At 46.2% G+C, this 24,054-nt stretch overlaps 1 protein-coding gene and 1 long non-coding RNA gene across 3 annotated transcripts in view; one reads left to right on the top strand and one right to left on the bottom strand.

Moving 5' to 3' along the window:
- MAD1L1 (mitotic arrest deficient 1 like 1) overlaps positions 1-24,054 on the top strand; it is a 447,749-nt gene that overhangs the window by 242,646 nt on the left and 181,049 nt on the right. For both annotated transcript variants that reach the window (XM_028706084.2, XM_077918712.1), the window contains exon 16: positions 18,936-19,143. In XM_028706084.2, coding sequence (XP_028561917.2) covers positions 18,936-19,143 — 208 coding nt within the window. The remainder of the gene's footprint in view (positions 1-18,935; positions 19,144-24,054) is intronic.
- On the bottom strand, positions 3,294-8,587 carry LOC144325452 (uncharacterized). The gene is made up of 3 exons (XR_013390610.1): positions 8,451-8,587; positions 8,136-8,326; positions 3,294-3,605 (listed from the first exon to the last, which is right to left on the bottom strand). It is a non-coding gene; the product is annotated as an uncharacterized LOC144325452 (long non-coding RNA).

Below are 24,054 nucleotides of genomic sequence, written 5' to 3'. Positions count from 1 at the left end.
TCTCAGCTGGTTGACCACCTGTCTCTTAGCTCATGGAACTTCGGCGTGGACAAGACCGATTACCTTGTAGTGTAGAGAATTAACTAATTTTCCAGCCTTCAAAATGTTGCATTCAATGGGGGATATTTTTCATTCTGAAATTCTGGGTGCAGTAACCAAGAACTTCACACATCAGTTCTGCAAATGAGTAATTAACCGTTAGAAAACATGGATGTGTGAATTTACTGCGAATCATCAGGCCCAATTTTAAAGCAACCAGTACTGTTGGGTGTAGCTAGATAATGATCACCAATAAATTTCAGAGAAAAGCTAGAGCAGCTGCATTTTTAAAAAAACAACCCCCCCCCCCCACAACCTGATTTGTGCTCATTTCATGAAGTTGTGTCTGGATTCTCCAAGATCAAACAGCCACTTCAAAGGAACTTTGTTGAAGGAGAAGGCATTAGATGAGTTTGATTATGCAAGTGGGAGACTTTCCTGCCAATGATGTAGCAGTATATGTATTTTGATGATGGTGTGAAGCTGTCATTCCAGGTCAACCTACTGCTTCTATTCCTCTTCAGCTTAATTCAGCAGCTGTCTCTTTTTATTACAGACATGTCCCATCCAGAAGTCCAAGATCAATTGCTAATTATGTCATTGCAAATAGAGGAAATGAAAATGCTTGAACCTGATAGGGGCATCCGCAATCTTCCTTCATGCTAACAATATCATCATCTGTGCAGCCCCAAACTGACAATTTAAGGAGATGCTTGACCCAGACATGCTGCCCTTCTCCTCCTTGGGATTGATTCAACCCCTCAGCTGCATGAAGTGTAAATTGAAAAAGAAATAGAGTAAAAAATTAAACAACAAAGTTATTCAACATAGACATTATGGCAAGATTGCTAAGTAACATAAGGCGCATCACGGTAATGCTTCCAGGCATCTGTTTAGGAGGGAAATGACTTCTTCTGAATGCTGCTGATATTTTGTCTTGATGAAAATCATGGTGACTATTACAGCACTGCAAAATGGCAAGTGAAACTATAGAGATATTCTGGAGTCACATGCCATTTGATCAGACAGTGAGGAAGTTGAAAAGCCAAGGAAATGTCTGAAGTCCACTTGATGTAAGGCTCCAGATTTCATTTACCTTTTGTTTCATTCATCTTACAACCTGCCCAAGCCACAAGGGCAGGAGGCAGGTAGCAAATGTTACAGTTAAATACTGTTGTGACATAAAATTCAACCACGTAAAAATAATGGGTTGCGTCCAACTAAGTTTTCCTCAGAATAAACCCATTGAAATTAATAGACCTAAGTTAGCCGTGGCCATTAATTTTAACAGGTCTACTTGTGAGTATGACAAACATTGGCTACATCCCACTGTGTATAAACAAATTGGCTTAAAAGGTAATGTATATCTATCACAATGTTACTAAAATAATGGAGAAATAATAATATTTATACCCCACCCATCTGGCTGGGCTTCCCCAGCCACTCTGGGCGGCTTCCAGCAAAAGATGAAAAATACATTAAAATTTCTTCCCATATCTCCCACTGTGACTTCTGACGATCCTTCCATAACACTACCTTTGCAGTGTGGGAACTGCTGCAATCAGGCCCCTTCCCACAGGGCCAATGGGCTTGCTGTATCTGTCTATCTTATCTGTCTGATCCTTCCTTCTCTCTCTGTCTCTGTCTCTCTCCCCCCCTTCCCCCAATATTCCTGACAGAAACTGACTGCAATGATAAATTCATAACACCCTGCTAGAGTGGCATTTCATCTGCCATCTAACTTTGTTTGCCTATGCACTGTTTAAACCTTGGTAAGAAAAAAAATAAAGCATCTAACAGTACTGAAAGTACGTGTCAGTTCAGACTTACAAAGCTTCTTGAAATCTCATGGCTGATTGGTTGCAAATTAGGATTGATGGCACATCTTAAGTGAGAGAGATACTTGGGATGAGTAATGCTTTCTTTTCACATTCCTTTCACCATAAGTAAGTTGGAACTTGTGGTGTGAACCATGGATTTAAGAGATAAAATGTGTGCCAACCTTAGTGAATGAGATATGTCAAAAGAGACACAATTTCAAACAGGTTTTGTACTTCATAGATCATTGCATTACTTGGTTGATTGGAACTTTGCAGTGATGATCAACCAGAAATAGTTTCATAGAAACACAAAACTTAGGAAGAATTCCTAGGAAATCTAAAAGGTTCCTATTGTTCAGACACTGTGACAGATTCAATTTTTTCCTCATGGATCAATGCTCTGATAGAAAATAGAAGACCACAGCCTTTGATGCTTCAGTAGCTTTTAGAATTCTAAGATCCAGAGATCTATGTGCTTAGAGAAGGGTTTGTCTCTTAGTTCTGTGCAGCAGTTAGCAGAAAAGTGGTCCTGAAATTAGCAGCTGAAGCAAATGCATTTGAGATTGGTAAGTAAAACTTGTACTTTTGTATCCTACAAGGTTTTCGTGGTGGTGATGAAGCCTCTGTCAGTGATTGACTGGGTTGCCGTAGTGTTAAAAAGACAAGGGGCAAGATGAGATTGTGTCTGGCTGCAGCTGGTAAAGCTGTTTTCATCCTAGAGAGGATGCCTGTGGCTATGCTGACTGGGGATGGTAGAAGATAGATAGTCTGAAATGTCCAAAGAGCTCCAGGTTGGGGAAGGTTGTCCTAGGACTTCAACTGCTGGGTGAGGATCCACCATTGTATTATGGCCTGATCTAAGATGGGTTGCCATATCAGCACTACCACTGCAAAAATAAATGGTTAAAAAAAGAAAAAGACTCCAAACCCATCTGATCTGATTTTTTATTTAATATAATATTCGTATTCTACTTTTCCAACAACAGATGTTGAGCTCAAAGCGACTCACAATAATCACAGTAGCGTCAGGAGGGGGGAACCATTGTAAACACTATATCAAACACAGCAACATATAAATAATGCAAACAAGAAGTTCATCAAAACAATTAATACAATTCTGTAAAATCATAATAATTCAAAATATCAGAAAGAGCACCAGCCATGGGACAGATGGCATCTTCTGTCTGGGAAGGGGCTTCCTCTTTGCTCAGTGTACCAGGCACTAAGATCCTTCATTGTTTCTAAACTTTTCACCCTGCTGCTCTTGTGCTTGAACTGGGTGCAAGGCTAGCCTCATTCCATCTCAAGTTTCACTTTTTCTGTGGAAAATGGCTGGTGGAGGCAAAGGCTGAGGTCCTGAAGATGTAGCTCTGGATCAGAGTTTTGGACTGCATGACACTTTTATCCAGAGAGTTGCTGAGATTAAACAGTGTATTTCAAGATGCCAAGTATTTTATAAAGTGCTCATTTCCATACATTGTGAGGTGGGGCATTGCAATTAGAGGCTTGAACAGTACTACCCAGCTCTTGTTTGCTGTCCTCTCAAATATGGTTTCTGCCAGCTGTGGAATATTCACATCCATCTCAGTTGTGCATTGAATAAGATGGTTGAGGTGCTTCTTCCTGGGTCCCATGACTTTGTTGTGGGTCATGGCCTTGCAGATGGCTTTGGCAGTTGCAGAGTCCATGAGTTAAGGCTGGGTTCTGCATCTGAAAACTACCATCCAAGAAAATGAAAAATGAAGCCTAGAGGAGATGAAAGTAAAGACAGAAAAGTCATTGAGCTACTGCAGCGGAGAGAGCCTAACCTTATTGATCAGGCCATTGTATGGGCCCAGTTGACAAGTGTAGGGCAGCTGTGTGGTATGCAGTCATCACTGAAGCATTTTCGTTGGTACCCACTTCATGAGATTAACATTAGACCTTTGTTATGGTGCATACATTTCTCAGAAGCTTAGCAGAACAAGATTTAGCCATCTCTGTCTTTGATATGGCTCTAACCCCTTTCTCTTTCTCTACACTCTTTCTATTATTTGTTGCTGCATGAAGCTGTATAAGCACCTCTTAGAATGGACCAGTTCATTCCCATGCTATAAGATTTTCCAGGGCTTCAGTGTGTGTGTGTGTGGGGGGGAGGATATAACGAGGCTGTATTACTGGATCTTACTTTTCCTGAGCTGTACGTAATGAGCAAGGGAGGAGTATTGATTTAGCCTCGTTGCCATGTCGCCTATAAATATGCATGAGGATTTGGGCTGTTTAACTGTGCTTTTTAATTCTCCTTGCATTGCTGACTCTTTCAGTTGAAGGCTCTTTGCACGCATAGCGAGCTGCTGGGTGACAGCCCTATTCTCACAGTTTGGGACCTTTCCAGTGTGTGTTAATCCCAAGTCTGCAGAAAACTTCAGTACGTAAAAAATAAAAGGGTGAAGAATCTCCCTCCAGGATAGAAATTGGAAAAAATGTGCTGGGAAAAGGAGAACTTTATAGGCCACAGAAAGGTCTGAGAGCACAAGATATTTCCCCAATATTAGAGCTAAATGGGTCTCAGCCTATACACAATTCCAGAATGGAAGATTGTCTGGGGTGACCATGTAGAATCATAGAATAGAATAGAATCATAGAGTTGGAATAGACCACAAGGGCCATTGAGTCCAACCGCCTGCCAAGCAGGAAACACCATCAGAGCACTCCTGACATATGGTTGTCAAGCCTCTGCTTAAAGACCTCCAAAGAAGGAGACTCCACCACACTCCTTGGCAGCAAATTCCACTGTCGAACAGCTCTTACTGTCAGGAAGTTCTTCCTAAAGTTTAGGTGGAATCTTCTTTCTTGTAGTTTGGATCCATTGCTCCGTGTCCGCTTCTCTGGAGCAGCAGAAAACAACCTTTCTCCCTCCTCTATATGACATCCTTTGATATATTTGAACATGGCTATCATATCACCCCTTAACCTCCTCTTCTCCAGGCTAAACATGCCCAGCTCCCTTAGCCGTTCCTCATAAGGCATCGTTTCCAGGCCTTTGACCATTTTGGTTGCCCTCCTCTGGACATGTTCCAGTTTGTCAGTGTCCTTCTTGAACTGTGGTGCCCAGAACTGGACACAGTACTCCAGGTGAGGTCTGACCAGAGCAGAATACAGTGGCACTATTACTTCCCTTGATCTAGATGCTATACTCCTATTGATGCAGTCCAGAATTGCATTGGCTTTTTTAGCTGCCGTGTCACACTGTTGGCTCATGTCAAGTTTGTGGTTAACCAAGACTCCTAGATAGTTTGTGGTCAACCAAGACTCCTAGATCCTTTTCACATGTACTGCTCTCAAGCCAGGTGTCACCCATCTTGTATTTGTGCCTCTCATTTTTTTTGCCTAAGTGCAATACTTTACATTTCTCCCTGTTAAAGTTCATCTTGTTTGTTTTGGCCCAGTTCTCTAATCTGTCAAGGTCGTTTTGAAGTGTGATCCTGCCCTCTGGGGTGTTAGCCACACCCCCCCCCCCCCCAGTTTGGTGTCATCTGCAAATTTGATCAGGATGCCCTTGAGTCCATCATCCAAGTCGTTGATAAAGATGTTGAATAAGACCGGGCCCAAGACAGAACCCTGTGGCACCCCACTAGTCACTCTTCTCCAGGATGAAGAGGAACCATTGATGAGCACCACTGAGTGGTAGCATAGTCAAGACCACATTTTACCAGCTTCTTTACAAGAATATCATGGTGCACCTTGTCAAATGCCTTGCTGAAATGTAAGATGCCCCGAGATTTCCAAAGCAAGACCCAACCATACACTTAGTAAATCAAGTCACAAAAGACAGAAATCGCTTGTCCAAACGATTCCTCCCATCATACGTTAAAATCATTGCCAAACTTGGCTGTAATGTAGCTTCACCTGATCGTAGTTTCTGAAATTATTGGTTTCATACCTGTGATGGGGGCGGAGGGTGGCATTCACATGGAAGGACGATTGGCAAAGTGTGGTTATTATGCTGTCTCCTTCCACCTCCTCTGCTCATGACAGGAGAGGAGTGGGAGGTGATAATCCCCTGGCAGCTCATCATTTAACACCTGTCCAGATGCTGATAACTGTTTCATTACAAGGGGATTATCTCAGGGGAATAGAAGTTTACAATGGAATGCGAGTCCCCCCTAAATCCCTGTATAATGGAAAAACATGCCCTTTGGTGACCACATTTCCCAGCCATGGAGCCTCCAAGCTATTCACGGTTTTGCACTTGCAACAATGGTGCTGTAAGCATTAAAAATATATATTAAAAAAATGCAGTTACTGGTGCCTGGAGTGCTGCTCCCTATAGAAGTGAAGAGAGGGGGAAAGATTTTGATTAATAAGTGCAATACTGTAGATGGAACACAGATACTGACTTTTATTTAGTGAATTCACCGGGAACTTGAAAAGAACGTCAAAAAATCCTGGTCACTGTTTTCCCAAAGCTGAGATGCTAGTGCTGATAAGGCTAAAATTATAAGAGAGTTGCCTTCCAAAAAATGCATCACTCATAGATTAATCCCACTATCATGAATCTTCCCTCTAAACTAAGAACCACTGGGTTCAGTGGGTCTTGCAGCAAAGTAAGTGTGCACAAGACTAAGATCCAAATTGGACAAGCAGGAATGTGTACAAAACTGAAAAGAAAGCTAATAGTCTCCCATGTAGATGTGATGTGTTCTGTATAACTAGGGCAGTATGTACTTGGTGCTAAACCATCCATCCATCCATCCAATTCAGGAATTCCAAATTCTGTTCTAGGGAAAGATTAATTCTGTGACCTGTATAAACTATGCAACCATCTGTCACAACACACATCAAGTTCTGCTTACAGACTTCCCCCTGAGCATCTGGTTGGGTACTGTGAGAATAGGATGCTGGACTAGATCAGTCTGTGCTCTCATCCAGCAGATACCTTCTTATCTTAGTTGTGTTCTGCACTGACAGAAGTGGTTGTCAGAGCCACTTAAGTTCTGGATTAATGAGGTTGCAATTGCTGTGGTTAGGCTGCAGTCCTTTACACACCCGGGAGTTAGTTCCACTGAACTAAATAGGACTTACTTCTTGGGTTTAGCAAGTCATAGACAGAGTCAAGGGACCCACACAGAATTTCACAGTGAATCTCAGAACAGTTACCAATACCACCGCATGAGAATACAGAAATAACTTTCTGTATTATTTCATGCGCTGCCGGGGTGTGTGTGATTGACTACCATATCCCATCAGACTGCCTCCCCCAAACCCCCAAGAGGTACCTGGGGATAAATCAGACAGTGAGCTGGCCCTGTCACCAAGGATGCGGAGACAAATGCATCTGAGTATGAAAACCCAACCTACTTGGAGGAGTGCCTGCTTTCTTGCCTAGTCCTGTGACTCGGGACACACACTGTTTTTCAAAAGGTGAGCTTGGGGAGTGTGTAAATTGTTACAACAACATCTTAGCTTATGCCTAGCCATGAACTTAGATTGCTGCAATACCTCTTAACCTGAATGCTTTGAAAACTGACTTGTGTATTGTGTACATTAAAGCCTTTCACAAAAACTGAATTGAGAATCTGACTGCAGGACCTGGTTTTGTGTGTGTGTGTGTGTGTGTGTGTGTGTGTGTATAAAGAGGAGAAAGAGATTTCTTAGGTTTTGCATAGGTCAGCTCAGTGAAGAATTATGTTAGGGTTCTGCTTAATCTGAAAATAATAGCATCTGGATCAACAGAAACACTTGATACTACCTCCTATGGGGTCTCTTATTACTAGACTGAGTTCTTTTAAGACAAATTTTGATCTGACTGATCATTCCTCTAACATTGCTAGTAATAATAATACATTTCCCCTTTCCCCTTCTGAAGGCAATATTTTCTTTTTTTAAAAAAACCAAACCAAACACAACACTATGACTATTAGGTGTCCTAAGCAGTAAAGCTCATTACACTGAAGTTTCTCTTTCCTTTAAGAGATGTATCACTTAGAAAGAGGAGGCCTCTCTACCCCATACTGCACTATAATTCTTCCCTTCATCTTTGAATAATAAGGATTCCAGGCTAGCTTGGAGGATTTGTGCTACTTTTCTCTCCTGGGCTATCCCCTTTAAAATCCCTTCTGAATTAATTCCAGAAATGAGCTTTATAGGAAAACGCAGAATTAAGTCCAACATGAAAGAAGGAATTATGCTGCACAGCTGGGAGTTGGCTTGAGTGGTTAAGTTTCTCTTTTGGAGTCAACATGGGCAGGCAGGGCGGAAGGGGGGGCGGGCGGAATCATTTAGAAAGGTACTGACTGGGATCCAAAGAACTGAGAGCAGGACCAGTGGGACTTTTTTGCCCTCCGTTTTTGTTCAGCAGGCAGGATCGTCACAAGGCATTTTGCTTCTTGAGGCAGAACGGTAAATTCTCTTCCCCGCTTCCCAGCGAAGGTGCATAGCACACAAGTATGGCCAAGTTATTGGGGCATGTGAGGCAGAAAATCTCCCTGGAAATGAAAATGGAGTAATCAAATAACTAACAATCTGCTGTGATTACACTCTGCCTAATGATAGGACTGGTTCTGGCAGCAGGCTCCCTGTATGATGCAAATGCCTGCTTATTTCTTTTACCTTTATCCAATGCTTCCTTCAGTGCACAGAAGTAGCTGTCAGTTCTCTGGATCCTGGACGTTGTGTTTTGCTGGTGTTCCTGTAAGAATAAAATAATATTCCCTTTTGGCTCAGTCTGAAGGCCCATCTGCTTTGACATTTGGCTTCAGACTGCAGTCAACTAGGTGCTCATAGGAAGCTCGCAAACAAGCCATGGCCTCCAACTGGCCGTTGCCCTTTGAGTACTGGTATTCAGTGTCTCTGAACCTGGGCGATCTGTCATGTTTACTAACTACTGGTCGACTTCCCCTCCTGCATGAACTTGTCTACTCCCCTTTTAAATGAGTGGCCGTTGCTGTATATCCTGTGGCAGTGAATTTCCATAAAAAAAGGTGTTGCGTGAAATATTGTATTTTACCTGAATCTCCGGCCAGTCAGTTTCACTGGATGACCAGGAGTTCTAGAATCCCGTGGGACAGACATCTTCTGTCCCCTACTTCTGCCTGTGTGCTGGCTGTACTGTTTACTTGTCACTCATTTACGTGCACATGTCATTTGGGTGGAGGGCTTTGCTTGATCCCCTGGGTGTGGTCATATGCCATAACAGAGAGAGTTGGGTGGTTGGTGAGCATGTTTGCCTTTTGTACCAAGGGCAAGATGGGGATGCTTTTCCGATAAGAACAGATTAGGCTTTTCCTCTAATCAGTTGAACAAGCCTGAGCAAAGCAGCAGAATGAAGGAGCTGCTGCTGCAGCAAAGCTGAGTTTTTAGGGAGAGGATTACTCTTCGTTTGCAGTTGCCATGCAATGACTGAAGGGATGAGTTCATCCAACTCCTTAACATTTGAGGACTAAGCCAAAGCAATCACAAAGGGAGAGCAAATCCATACAAACACGAGACCGACTGTTTAGTGCTTTCCCCACCCAGCCAGGCTCACTTGAATCAGCACAGCATGGAAGGATTTGATGCTCTGCAAGGAAAAAGCTGCTGAGGGACCAGTGGCTGGGGAATGGAAATCATGTATCTGTTCCATAGTGGTGGAAATTTTTGTAGGGATCATAGTTAAGGTGGGAAGGGTTAACCTCCTTCGTGTGCACTGCAGTGGCAAATGAATGTTGCACCCCGCATCTTACTAAAAAGCAAATTAAATCTCTCCCCCCCCCCCACAATGGATCTAACTGTGCAATTAAAGTAACATCTAGTTTGACTCTAAACATTAATGGAAAGGTAACTGTTCCCAACCTTCCTTGAGAAATGGCTTCAAAGATTATTTGGATATTGGTCACAATCCAGTCAAGGTTGAATAAGCCATTGATTTCAACGGAAAAACTTGAAGCATAAGCACATTTTTTTGAAAACCCTCTGGTTTTGATTGAACTTCCAAATCCCTGTGACTTTGAGTGAATTACAATACATTTAAAACACAACAAATCCAACTTGAAATGTAGATAACTAAGTATAGTTTTAACCCCACCCCACACATCTTTACTCCAAGGAGCTTACAAATACATTTTGGCAACAAAAGAAAAGGAGAGAGAGATGAGGAAATACTCTACAGTTGCATGACCTTTGTTTCATTTGCAAGAAAGGGTAAAGGCAAAGCCTTGACTAGTGACGTAGTCATGAGGGTCAAAAAGGGGAAATGGCAGCGGGTTTTATTTTTCTTCCTTCTTTAAGTATTGACATGCCTTTCCTGCTCGAGCACCGAATCAGGTTAGTGGTAGATTTAAAACAAACCCAAGAGCTCTCAAGGAAAAGTTAATTCACAAAACTTGCTTGTGTCAGCCACACCTGAGAGGAGTGACTCAAGCAATTTGTTAGATCAGGCTGACTGGTGCCCTTTCTTGCCCATGCCTGCCATGTCTGAAGTGCCAGGTCAACCTTATTCCTTAGAGGTGGCTTCAAGGAATTCCGTTGGTTTCTGCCTCTGCATTATCTATTCCCCACCATCATTGCATTCAAAACTACAAAAATGCTCAATAAAACACTGAATGAAACAAGAAGTTCTGTGTCCCTGATGCTCATCCCGCCACTCTCAACTAGTGGGGAGAAGCAGCTCCAGCTCCAGAGTGTCTGCATAATGTGGTGTTGCAAAACAAACAAACAAACAAACAAACCTCTCCTTGATATGATTTCCGAATTGTCAAAACCTTATCTTTTGCCATTCTTCCTGCAAGATGGTTGTATATCTTCTATTACGGCATTTCTCTCTTTCTCTCCAAAACAGTGCTCCAGTCATGTCTGTATTTCACAGCTGCCTGGAGATGATGAGAAAGATTTTTCATTGAGTCAGAAGCTATTTTGCTTCAGATAGATACCACCTACTCTGGTTCACTTCCAGAAGGAGGCAGTGTCAACAAGAGATAGTTCTGAAACAGTTATTTAGGACTTACACCTACTTTTTATTAGAGCTTATGTATGACACTAACAACATTTTGCAAGTCTTTCTCCTGTGCCCTCCTTTTCACTTGATGTAAATATGTTGGACATGTACTGCTTTGGGTTAGGATTACAGTGGTGCCTCACAAGACGAAAAGAATCCGTTCCGCGATTATCTTCGTCTAGCGGTTTTTTCGTCTTGCGAAGCAACCCTATTAGCGGCTAAGCGGATTAGCGCTATTAGCGGTTTAGCGGCTATTAAAGGATTAGCGGCTAAGCTGCTAAAAGGCTATTAGCGGCTTAGCGGCTTAGAAAAACGGGGGGGGGGGGAGCGAAGAAAAAATTGCAAGACTAGCAAGACGTTTCGTCTTGCGAAGCAAGCCCATAGGGAAAATCGTCTTGCGAAGCAACTCAGAAACGGAAAACCCTTTCGTCTAGCGGGTTTTCCGTCTTGCGAGGCATTCGTCTTGCAGGGCACCACTGTATTAGCAATTTCCCCACGTGACCACCTGCTGCTATTTGAAACAGTATAAAATTCCATCACAGAAATTGCCTCATTTCCTTTGCCTTATCCAGTTGCCTCATCAGGTGTTGAATTGGGTATGGGAGCAGCAACAAGGGAATTTGTCCCTTCCCTAGTGGAATTCTCAATAAAAATGTCAACGCTTTTCACTAACATGGAGGAGAAGTTAGCTGCTCTTGTGCCATGTGATTCCCAGGATGCTGATTGAATTGTTGCACAGGGAGCCTTAAGTGTGATTTGGTCATATGGGTTTTAGGGGCACAAATTAGGGCCGGACTGCTGCTCAGCTATCCTGCTTGTCAGCTTCCCATAGGCATCTGGTTGGCTGCTGTAAGAACCAGATGCTGGATCTGGCAGTCAGGCACTTATGGACCCAGGTGAAAAAAATCAGTCATGATTTGATTTGTATTTGACCTTTGCATTTATAATTGACCTGATGCCCGAGTAGGAACAGCACAACTTATTTACTGCTGGACCAAGGATGAACAGCTTTGGAAAATCCCAATTTGATGTGACAGACTCCATCTTGGACTTTTTGAACCATTGCTTGAAAAAGGTCTGTCTAGACCTGTCTTGTTGACCTTGTACATCTTTGTCAGCAAAGTAATAAGGCAGTTTAAATATTTCTTCATCCCTATGATACAACCTGTGCTTTCTCTTTATTGTTGAGCTGCTTTATTAGGTAAGAACTTGCCAGTTGGTATTAAGTTTGTCCTTTTCCTTTATGAAAGACACTCCTTGGCTTTATGCTTACTTGAAGAGGTCTGCAGAAGATCTGCTTACTTGAAGAGAAGGCAGAATTCAGGCTGTAAAAGACATATCCTGTCTCTCTGTGTGTTTGTGTCACCATAAAGCAGTTGCACTGAGGAAGGTACTGGAACTATTCTGTTCCTCTTGGTTCAGTAGCTAGTGCGAAAGGACTCCAAGCTTCTGTTGTCCTTTTTTCTGCAGGCCCTTTGTCAAAGTGTTTCTGGCTCCTCCACAGTCAGTTGTATACAGTGGAAGGCATCCTCAGGCTGTGAGCTTTCAGATGATAGAAATACATTAGTGATCTTTCCCGGAAATTTAAAATGAGATGGATTCTGTTACAGCCCTAAAGTATTGGCTCGGAATCGCAATGTGTTTTCCAGCAGGCGTCTGTCTTTAAATGTAGTGTAATCTATCCCAAACAATGACTTGAGTGTGGAGAACCATGTAAGAGTAGGATGAGCTCCACCACCGGCTAACCTGGGGTGCCTGCAAGTGCATGTTCTTGCAAGGTCTGTGCTATAAAAAGAGGGGGATGTAATGGGATAAGAGAGAGAGAAAGAGAGATGGAAACTGGAAAACTACCTAGGCTCTGTCATGGGGATGGGGAACCTTTTTAGCCTGAGGGTCATATTCCTTTCTACGGGGCAGGTGGCAGTGGCAGGTGATGCCAGAGGCAAAAGCAAGTGGTGCAATGCATGTAAATTTAACCTTTGTACAGCTGTCTAATTTCTATACGCCCCTCTTTATCCTCCACCCATGGAAGGAAGAGGCATTGTCAGAGTTCAAGGGCACATTCCCACCAGGCAAAAACTCAAGGAGGGTGTGAAGCAAGACCAGCGAGGAGTGTGACTGGGAGAAGGTCCTGATGACCAAACAGAGGGACTTCGAGGGGTGCATGTAGTCCTTGGGTCAGAGGTACCCTCACCCCTGCTCTAGCAGGCAGTGACAGGAAAGGTATAAACCAGTCTTCATCAGTATGGTGGAGCTGATGGGACTCCAAAACATCTGTAAGGCATCTGGTTGGCAAAGGCTGGCACCTATAATTTCTGTTTGTTTGTGCCTCCCTTATTTCACCAGCAGGATCAAGTACGTACCTCAAGTTGGGCCATTGTGGGGCAGAGCATTTAGTTCAAGTATGTGTTATGTTGCAGTGGTGGCATCAAATCACAAGATCGTGGGTCTTAGCACCACAAATGTGTGGGCTGGCTGGACTGTGTTCTTGGGTTGCTTGTCTGAAGGGAGGATGCGGATGTTCCACAGCCATCTCCCAAAACTCTACAAGCTTTTGAAAAGCTTAACGTTCAGTAACATTCACATTTTCTATTTCATTTTCATTTTCGACATGTTATCAGTGTGAACAGGGAAGCTTTCACTGTGCTAGATCCAGGTAGAGTCAGGGGCAGAAGTAAATCCTAATATACCTGATACGATTGTTGCCATAAAATGTAATGCATTACCTGTAGTCCTTGAAATCAGCGACTTGTTTGAGAGGGTGAAACATTTTGGCTTCCTGCACTTCTCAGATTCCTAGAGGTAGACGCCTTGCAATCTAAGACAGTTTCCAAAGTTTGCAGAAGTGGCAGAACAAATAGACGTCATGGCCATTTCTGACTTGGTCCTGATCCGCAGTATCTTACCACTTCAATGAGGGGATGGGGACAGGCAGGCACATGCATTGTTATTGGCTGCCTCTGAATGCTGTCATGGCATACATGCCGACAAAATGGTCTCACACAAACACAGGACACTTTCAGCCTATCTCTACTAATCCTCCTTTGTATGCTCCCCCTCTCTGCCTTATGACAGTTCCAGGGCACTGACTGCTTGAGCGAGGTTTTAAGTCTTGCATTGTGCTGGTGATTTTTAATACCTTCTGGGGACCCAGCCCCCAATGGCATTTTACATAGCTGTGCTCTGTTGTTTAAATGAGGTGTCTGAGCGGCTGGATACGTGTCACTAGAGGGCACTAAAACAGCTGTGAGATATTTAACCTATAAGCTTCTATGGTGTTTGCTGCCACCTCTGAGAAAGGAAGGAGTGAAAAATGGTCTTTTATATTTCCAGCTTTGCTTTTGAAATGGATCAACTGTGAAATCATAAGCCATAGTACAGATTCTACATAAGGGTTTATTGCTGGCCAGGGAAGTGTCGGGCTGCTGCTCTGACCATGCATTTTGCTCTTTGGAAAAAGAAAACAAAGTAAAACTAGCTACTTTGTTTTCAGCTTATTGAGCAAGCCGAGTGTACAAACAGCTGCCCAGTTAGCGATGTAAGACTTCACCCTTTTTGGTTTCTTACTTTTAAAACAAAAACTTGGAGGTTTGCATGACTTTTCTCACAGAGGCTCAAAGCAGATCACAAAGTGGCAAGGGACTTTTTTGCCCTGGGGGCTACATTTTCTCACTAGCAGCTTTCCGGTGGGTGGGTGGGCTGGTGGGCCCAGAGGCAAAAGTGGGTACAGCAATGAGCATTACTTCTACTTGGGACAGTAGGTACGTTCCACTCAAAAAGTCAGATTTCCACATACGAGGGGCAAAAGTATGTGGGTCAAAGACCCAGGTTTTTTGGGGGGGACCCATGCACATTTATGTACACACAGAGAGAGAGACAAAGGCTGGGAGCCTCAAGGAGGCATCACCTGGGGCAAAAAACCTGGCTAGCTGCCTCCCCCCCCCATAGCCACAGCACTGCCCTACACTAACCTCTGCCCTCTTTCCAGGCAAGTAAGAGGCATTATCCCAGTTCATGGACACATTCCAGCCAAGCCCAAACACTCCAAGGGTGTGGAGCAGGGGTAGGCAACCTAAGGCCCATGGGCCGTATCCAGCCCAATTACCTTCTCAGTCCGGCCCGCGGACGGTCCGGAATTCAGCGTGTTTTTACATGAGTAGAATGTGTCCTTGTATTTAAAATGCACCTCTGGGTTATTTGTGGGGCATAGGACTTTGTTCATATATTTTTTTCAAAATATAGTCCGGCCCACCACATGGTCTGCAGGACGGTGGACCGGCCCACGGCTGAAAAAGGTTGCTGACCCCTGGTGTGGAGCAAGGCTGTCAATGAGCAGGGACTGTGACGAGAGGGTGTGGCTTGGGGAAAGGGCATGGGCTCAGGAGAGTCTCAAGGGGTGGATTGGGAGGCAGGAAGAGGCCCGTTCAGCCCCCTCCCCTCCCCCTCTTCCAATAAATCAAGCAAATCAAGCTTTTCCGTTTTCATCTAATGGATACTTTGCAGCTCTTCATAGTCTTTTGTGCTCTTTGTTAGCCCTGTGAATGGCTTTCTTTTTTGCTCTGACTTTGCTGCCAGCTTCATTTTGCTTTCGTTTTGAGTGCCGCTAGAGAGTCAAATTGCCAGTTCCACCTGAGCATCTCGTGCTTTATTGAGAATCACAGGGGCCATGAGAAACTCAGTCACCATTACCAAATGCTCCAAGACAGTTTCAGCAAATGGATTAAATTTGTCCCCTTTACACTCCCCAAGGGACCAGCTCATGGATGCAGAAAACCACTGGACATCAGTCTCTTGAGTTTTACCGACTGGGTGGATAGAGTCAGGGCCAGTGGCGGCCAAACTTGGTTGTGGGTCCCTGTGTGAAATATATCCCTCCTCTCCCAGTCTAGTTCGATTATACTGTACAGTGGTGCCTCGCAAGACGAAATTAATTCGTTCCGCAAGTTTTTTCTTCTTGCGAGTTTTTCGTCTTGCGAAGCACGGTTTCCCATAGGAATGCATTGAAAATCAATTAATGCGTTCCTAGGGAAACCGCTTGCCAGGCTGGCGGTGCGGAGAAGGGCTTTTCTCCCCACCGCAAGCCTTCAGCACAGGTACGGGAACAGAGGGGAAGGCGCGCAGCGCTTTCCCTCTGTTCCCGGGGCTTGCGTGGGAGGAGGGTTTTTCCTCCCCACCGCCAACATTCAGAACAGCATTCTGAAGGTTGGCGGTGGGAAGGAAAACCCTTCTCCCACCCCAAGTCTTCAGGACAGCCATCCGAAGGCTGGCGCGGGGAGAAGGTCTCTCCGCCCCCCCCCCCACGCCAGGCTTCGGTGCATCCTTCAGAGGCTGCTGCCATAGTCACGCGTCACTTCTCCAGCTGGGAGAGGGTCGCGGGGCTATGGCTTCTTTAGCCCCGCGCGCGCTCTCCCGGCTGGAGAGGTGACGCTCGGCTATGGAGGCTCCTGCCATAGGCGCGCGTCACCTGGGAGAGGGTCGCGGGGGGCTTCTTTAGCCCCGCGCGCGCTCTCCCGGCTGGAGAGGTGACGCTCGGCTATGGAGGCTCCTGCCATAGGCGCGCGTCACCTCTCCAGCCGGGAGAGGGTCGCGGCAGGCTGCTTTAGCTTCTTTAGCTTCGGAGCATCCTTCCGAAGCCTGGCAGCGGGAAGAGGTCTCTCCGCCCCGCCGCCAGGCTTCGGAGGAGGTCCGAGGACAGTGGGGAAGACGCGCTGCGCTTCCCCGCTGTCCCGGAGATTTCCCTATGGGCTTTCGTCTTGCGAAGCAAGCCCATAGGGAAATTCGTTTTGCGAAGCGCCTCCAAAACGGAAAACCCTTTCGTCTAGCGGGTTTTCCGTCTTGCGAGGCGTTCGTCTTGCGGGGTACCACTGTATATATAATTCATACACCAGTATCTAATGCATACCTTCTGATCTGAGATGAAACATTATGAAAAGGCGTTTAATTAAATATGAAGTACATAACTTCAGGATGTATATAAATTATACATGTGTCTTTATATGTAATATTAATTGATATGGCAAAGTTTTGTTAGAATATTAATATTTTGATTTTTAACACCAATAAACATTAAACTTTTCCAAAGACCAAATCAAGGGAGTTTTGTGGGTTTGCTGGGCCCCTTATAACCTGTGGGCCCTTGTGCACAGTACATCCTATATGAGCACCACTGAGCGGGAGAGCTTGTTTATTATTTTATGTATTTATTGCGTCTCTATCCCACTTTTTCCTCCAAGGATCTCAAGGTGGCGCACATGGCGCTCTCGCTCCTCATTTAATCCCACAACAACAACCCTGTGAGGTAGATTAGGCTGAGAGGCAGTGACCAGCTCATGGTCACCCAGTGACCTTCATGGCCAAGTGGGGATTTGAACCCTGGTCTGCCAGCTCCTAGTTCAACACTCCAGCCACAACACCACACTGACTTGTAGCAGGCAGATGGTCTCATTCCAACCTCCAAGGCCTGGCATTTGGAATGGTGTTCTGCTGGTTTGTGGAGGCTGAATAGTCAGGACAGTTAGTGAAGCCTCTAGCTGGTGGGCTGAGCTGATCACCTCCTTTCCTTGAACCACTGGAGGCATGATCCCACCACTCTGTGTGGGTCTTCCTCCTTGCACGCGAGTCTCCTGCTCTTCACTTCCTTTCCTTGCTGTTGGCAACTCTCTCACAAGCAAAGAGAGCTGTTCACATGGGACCGGTGCGTGCGTGCTGAACACCACACTTGGGGAACAAGTGTGAATCAAACTCTTAGTGCATATGTGCAAAATGTGATCACGTGACATGCCTTTGAGACTTTATATCTAGACTAACAGAATCATTGCTCTTGTTTTCGTTTTTCTTTTTAAACAAAGCTCTTTGCCTGCTTTTTCTGGAGACGTAAATTTAACTTCACTGTTGTCTCACTTTGAAGGGAAATTAATCAGCTATTCTAGGACCTGGCTCATCAGCTAAACTGTGTGTGTGTGTGTGTGTGTGTGTGTGTGTGTGTGTGTGTGTGTGTTTCACCTCTTGGGGAAAGTGCAACATGAAATGCCTTTTAGTAGCTTGCTCAGGAAATGCCGACACAATTCAGTGACAACGGCCGTGTTTGAGTTTTGTGATGAAAGAGAACAACAGTACTAAATTAGTCTAGTGCTGTGCCCTGCTGCAGTTTGGAAGCTTTGACTTAAAACAGCAACAACAACAACATATACAACAGACAAATGCAAAAGATCCAGTAATAACGCTTTGTTAGAATGAATAGCCACTCTTGGGCTGACATAGAGTTTGGGATTATCCTATAATGAATTCAGCTGTTGTTATCATCTGATAAGTTACACAAAAATGGCCCTTGCCAGTCACTGTTCATATACAATCATAGAATTGTAGAGCTGGAGGGCAACCGCAAAGGCCATCTAGACCACCCCTTGCAAGGCAAGAGTCACAACTAAAGAATCCCTGACAGATTGCTGCTTCTGGAGAGCCTTTAATTTCACATGTTAAAATAGCAGAATTAAGGCCCAGGTTGCAATCCCATGCACGCTTGCCTGGGAGAAAGTGGCACTCCAGTTCAACAGGGCTTACTTCTGAGTAGACATGCTCAGGGCTGAAATGCACCACGGCAAAGAAGGCGTGCAGGAAAGGGCCAGCCGGATGTTGCAGTGTTGTGTATGTGAGCAAAGTCATAATGGGGGAGAAAGGACTGGCAAACTTATTAAGGCGGCTTCCTAATGGCAGTGGACACTGTCGCAAGCGCACACCGGGAAAGCGGCCTGCAGAATGGATGGTGCCACCAGCAAGCAACCTGGGCGCAATGACGACATGGTTGCAAGGGGGGGGGGGACACCACCTGCCGTCCCACATAGTGCTACAGCCTGGTTTCACCAAGAGTGGAGGAGGCTTGGCCAGGAAAGCTTTTTAACTGCATGAATGCAGACCATGGGAATAAGTTCCAGGTGACAAGCTTATTGGAAGGTAACTCTCACTTCAACAGATAGGTCAGCCTTTGCTGAATCCTAATTTTGAAATACTTGTGTGCAATTCTCCGCTTCCCCTCTGCCTGCACTGCTGTGCTGTGGTTGTGGGTAATCCTCTCTAGTAAGCTGACCCTGTCGGTCCTAATGAGCTCCTTTCCCCATGTTTTGTAGGGCTATCACGATCCCAGTAAAACTAAAGTGCTCCACTTCAGCTTGAACCCAGCAAGCCTGGCTAAGCAGCAGCGTCTTGAGGAGCAAACACATCTGCGGGAGGAATGCCAACGCTTAAGAGAGCTGGTCAGAGTCCTGGAAGCAGGAGACTCTATCCCAGAAAAACTTGAGGGGGCGGCAAGTCTCCAGTCAGCTCAAGAAATTGCAGGTATGCGCTTTCCTGGTCAATTACTCATTCATCATAGTGTTGCTGTGTAGTAAAGGGCAGCATTTCAGAGTGCATTGAGAGCCATTTAATTGTTTATAGTCACAGTCAGTCTAGCGGTTTAGAGTGTTTAGCTTATATAAATGCTTCTGGGTGGAAAGGGAGATTCCCCGAATCCACCCTCCTTAAATCAGTGTTTCCCAACCACTGTTCCGCGGCACACTAGTGTGCCGCGAGATGTTGCCTGGTGTGCCGCGGGAAAAATTAAAAAATTGAAAGATTTTTTTTTTTAAGTCAAATTTTCGATTGGGGCGCCGTCACTAGATGACCCCTGGGGTTCCCTCCCTCCCTCCCGCTCTGCGCCTCCCTCCTCCTCCTCCTCCTCCTCCGGGGAGGCCCTTCCTGGCTCTCGGCCAAGGCTTGGCGGCTGCCACTCACTCACTCACTCACCCGTCCCTCCATCCCTGCACCCGGCCTCTCCCCCTCTGTCCCCGGCGCGGGGGCTGCCGGGATCCGTAGTCCCCTCGCCCTTGGGCTCCGCGCCCGCGCGGGCTGCGCAAACTACGTTTCCCAGCGTGGCCTGGCGGGCCGGGCATTTTGTTTGAAGCGCTCTTCTCCCGGCCATGGAATGAGCGCGGCCGCGGGGGCCGGGCGGGCAGGGGCTCTTCCGCGCAGACCCCGCGCAGCCTGCCTGCGCCCCCGCGGAGATCGGGTGGCAGGATGGAGGCCAGGGATCCCGGCGGAGGCGGAGGCTGCCCCCCAGGTAGGGCTGCGTCGGGGTGTGTGTGTTTATTTTTGCAATGCTGCATCCGTGCCGGAGGGGACGCATCGGACCGTGGGGAGACCCCTTGGCGGGCGTGCAAGGCAATGCATGCATGCAGGCGTTGCATGGAGTGCAGTGCAATGCAATGGCAACGCGGCGCCCTGCATGCATGCATGCAACTTCCACCGGCGCTCCGGACTTGGCAGGTGAGGGGGGTCCCCAGTGGGCGGCAGAGAGAGCCGGGAGGGCGAAGGGGAGCCGGGGGGGAGCAGCGCTGCTCCCCGAGCCGAGCCCGGGGGAAAACTTCGGCGTCGTTGCGCCGGGTGTTGGAAGCGGAGGCTGGCGGGGGCCCCTCACCTGCAAAACCTGGTCGCCTCTCATATATTTCGTGCATTGCATTCATCGCCCGCTTTCTCCTCCAAGGAGCTCCCGGGGGCGCGCGTGGTTCTCCCCGTGTTATCCTCGCAACAACAGCCCTGCGAGGTGGGTCAGGCGAGTGGCCCAAGGGAGCACCCAGGGATTGTCCTGGCCAGGTGGGGTGATTTGAACCCTGCTCTCTGCCCGGTCTTCGTCCTCATTTAGCCCCCACATGTGCATGACTGTGCATGACTGAGGTTTTCCCCCCTCGTCTTGGCTATGGTGTGAGTCTGTGCTGTTAATTAATGGGGTTCTGCCTTCGGAGAAGATGAGCCAGCCCTCAAGGAGGTGATTATGTAATTTGCTAGCAATTCATGTCCCTCCCGGCGTGACGCTGCGCGCTGACGTCACGGGGCTGTAATGGTGGTGTGCCTCGAGATTTTTTTCATGAAACAAGTGTGCCTTTGCCCAAAAAAGGTTGGGAAACACTGCTCTAGAGCACCTAGCTAAGCCTCAAAATGATTTTAATACACATGGAAGCACTGTGAAATACCTGTACAGTGGTGCCTCGCAAGACGAAATTAATTCGTTCCGCAAGTCTCTTCGTCTTGCGGTTTTTTCGTCTTGCGATGCACGGTTTCCCATAGGAATGCATTGAAAATCAATTAATGCGTTCCTAGGGAAACCGCCTTCAAACCAGGTCCGGGGACAGTCTGTCCCCGGACCTCTTCTGAAGGCTGGGGGGGGGGGGGACAAGGGCTTTTCTTCCCACCCCCAGCATTCGAGATTTTTTTCATGAAACAAGTGTGCCTTTGCCCAAAAAAGGTTGGGAAACACTGCCTTAAATGATACCTCTGCCTGATAAACAAAGGTCTGCTTGTTGTCTATTGACCTATACACATGAACCCGTATTTTACATGTGTGTTCATAAGAAGTGTGACTTTGGAGATCTGTAATCTGGAGATTACAGATGGGACGCGGGTGGCGCTGTGGGTTAAACCTCAGCGCCTAGGACTTGCCGATCGCATGGTTGGCGGTTCAAATCCCCACGGCGGGGTGCGCTCCCGTTGCTCGGTCCCAGCGCCTGCCAACCTAGCAGTTCGAAAGCAAGTAGATAAATAAGGGACCGCTTACTAGCGGGAAGGTAAACGGCGTTTCCGTGTGTGGCTCTGGCTCGCCAGAGCAGCTTCGTCACGCTGGCCACGTGACCCGGAAGTGTCTGCGGACAGCGCTGGCTCCCGGCCTATAGAGTGAGATGAGCGCACAACCCCAGAGTCTGTCAAGACTGGCCCGTACGGGCAGGGGTACCTTTACCTTTTATTATGGAGACAGTTGCACGGCTCACCACAGGGGTTATTGCACAGTAGAGTGAGTTCACCAGGAGTCTCTGGCCATATAACTGAGGAGTCCCTTATGGGGAAAGGAGGTAATATTTCCCAAGAAATGTAAACTTTGACCCAACCCAGTTCCCAGTGGAAGACGCGTGCTGCAGAATACCTTCAAGGCCAAATCTGAACATAGGCTTGCATTAGATGTGACAAAGGTTCTGAGGACTCATTAAGCTTGCACCTATGTTGCCTTCATCCAGATGCTCAATCGTTGCTTCCTCTGCAGTGGCATCCCATTCATTGCTCAGAGCACAGCCAAAATATATACAGTGGTACCTCGCAAGACGAATGCCTCGCAAGACGGAAAACTCGCAAAACGAAAGGGTTTTTGGTTTTTTGAGTTGCTTCGCAAGACGATTTTCCCTATGGGCTTGCTTCGCAAGACGGAAACGTCTTGCAAGTTTGTTTCCTTTTTCTTAACACCGTTAATACAGTTGCGACTTGACTTCGAGGAGCAACTCATAGCACGCGGTGTGGTAGCCTTTTTTGAGGTTTTTGAAGACTTTGGTGATTTTTGAAGCTTTTCCAAAACTTTTCCGACACCGTGCTTCGCAAGACGAAAAAAACCGCAAGATGAAAAAACTCGCGGAACGAATTAATTTCGTCTTGCAAGGCACCACTGTACACAGTTTTAAGATGCACACAGAGTTGTAGCTGAACTGAACTTCTCATTGTGCTCCATTGTGGAGCACAAAATCCAAATAGGATAACACCTTTGTCAGTACCAAACAAAACAACACAAAGTAGTGAGCAGACTTCTGAGCCTTGCAGAATTCTTCCGCCAGGGTTGGGGTGGTCAGTGTAGGGGAAGACTGAGGTGTTGCTGATAGGCCTTGTCAGAGCAGGGGTGTGTGTAGAATCATAGAATCATAGAGTTGGAATAGACCACAAGGGCCATCGAGTCCAACCCCCTGCCAAGCAGGAAACACCATCAGAGCACTCCTGACATATGGTTGTCAAGCCTCTGCTTAAAGACCTCCAAAGAAGGCGATTCCACCACACTTCTTGGCAGCTCTTACTGTCAGGAAGTTCTTCCTAATGTTTAGGTGGAATCTTCTTTCTTGTAGTTTGGATCCATTGCTCTGTGTCCGCTTCTCTGGAGCAGCAGAAAACAACCTTTCTCCCTCCTCTATATGGCATCCTTTTATATATTTGAACATGGCTATCATATCACCCCTTAACCTCCTCTTATCCAGGCTAAACATGCCCAGCTCCCTTAGCCGTTCCTCATAAGGCATCGTTTCCAGGCCTTTGACCATTTTGGTTGCCCTCCTCTGAACACGTTCCAGTTTGTCAGTGTCCTTCTTGAACTGTGTGTGTGTGTGTGTGTGTGTGTGTGTGTGTGTGTGTGTGATGTCTCTGACTACAAGTTGGGGACAAGGTTTATGCAGTGCTAAGAGGGTTCAGGCATGCAGCAGCAATAAAAGGAACTTGGTGGATGGATGTTGCTTACAGAGACAACATATATTTCTGTGCTGTGCTAACAAGGACCTTGTTTTTGCAAGAACTGCAATCTCTGAGTTCATTTTAGGCGTTGAAAAATGGCCCAACCATCCTTGATACATATCGGGCCGCTTCTCATCCAGGAGGGAGGGATTGTGTAAACAACTGTAGGCTAGTTAATCTCTGGCAGGTGGAATTTGGAGTTCCTTAGATAGATAAGCAAAGTGATTTGTGAATGAACCAAGATAGTTGGCTGCAGCTGGAATGCCCCAGTCCCTGCTCAGTGCAGACAAGGCATATCAGGATAACAACCCTGTGATGAAAGTCTCTGAGTCTTAATGATATGAACAATCCTAAGAGCAGACAAGAAACCCTTTCTTTTAATAGCTTTTTTGGGGTGGGGGTGGGGGTAAATCGGTTCCAAAGGTCCCCATCATCAGCATTTGCTTCAGTTGGCCAGTTGGAGGTAGTGGAGTGGTAGCTAGGAGGAAGAGATGATAGACCAATTTATCTAGCTTTACTTAAAAGGCAAATTTATTGTTTTCCTGTGACTCACGGAGGGCCTCCCCCAACCTCAGAGTGATTCCTCCTCCTCAAAAAAGAGCAAATGGTCCAGGTCAACATTTTCAATCATTTGCGGGGGTGGGGGGGTCTTGCTCTCCAAGGCTGTCCCTGCCTAGCAAACTGAGCAGCTGGGTCACTTGTACTGTAATTTATTGCTGAATGCCTCTCTTTAATTCATTTCTAAGTGTGGCCGTGTGTTTTATCTAGCATGTCTTAATGTGTTCATGACCCAAAGGGCTTGTTTGTGCTTTGGATTTACTGTGGGCTGGTGACGAGTGGAATTTGATTTAGCCCTCAAGTGACCTTTAGTACTGGCATTGACAATATCTGGGCATCGTTTTAGGCACTGTCCTGTTTTGCACAACCTTAGGCACCAGTGGAAACCTATATTGCACAATT

Source organism: Podarcis muralis, chromosome 14 (assembly GCF_964188315.1).
Source record: "Podarcis muralis chromosome 14, rPodMur119.hap1.1, whole genome shotgun sequence".
Lineage (NCBI taxonomy): Eukaryota > Metazoa > Chordata > Lepidosauria > Squamata > Lacertidae > Podarcis > Podarcis muralis.
This window is presented reverse-complemented; position numbering and strand designations above follow the sequence as displayed.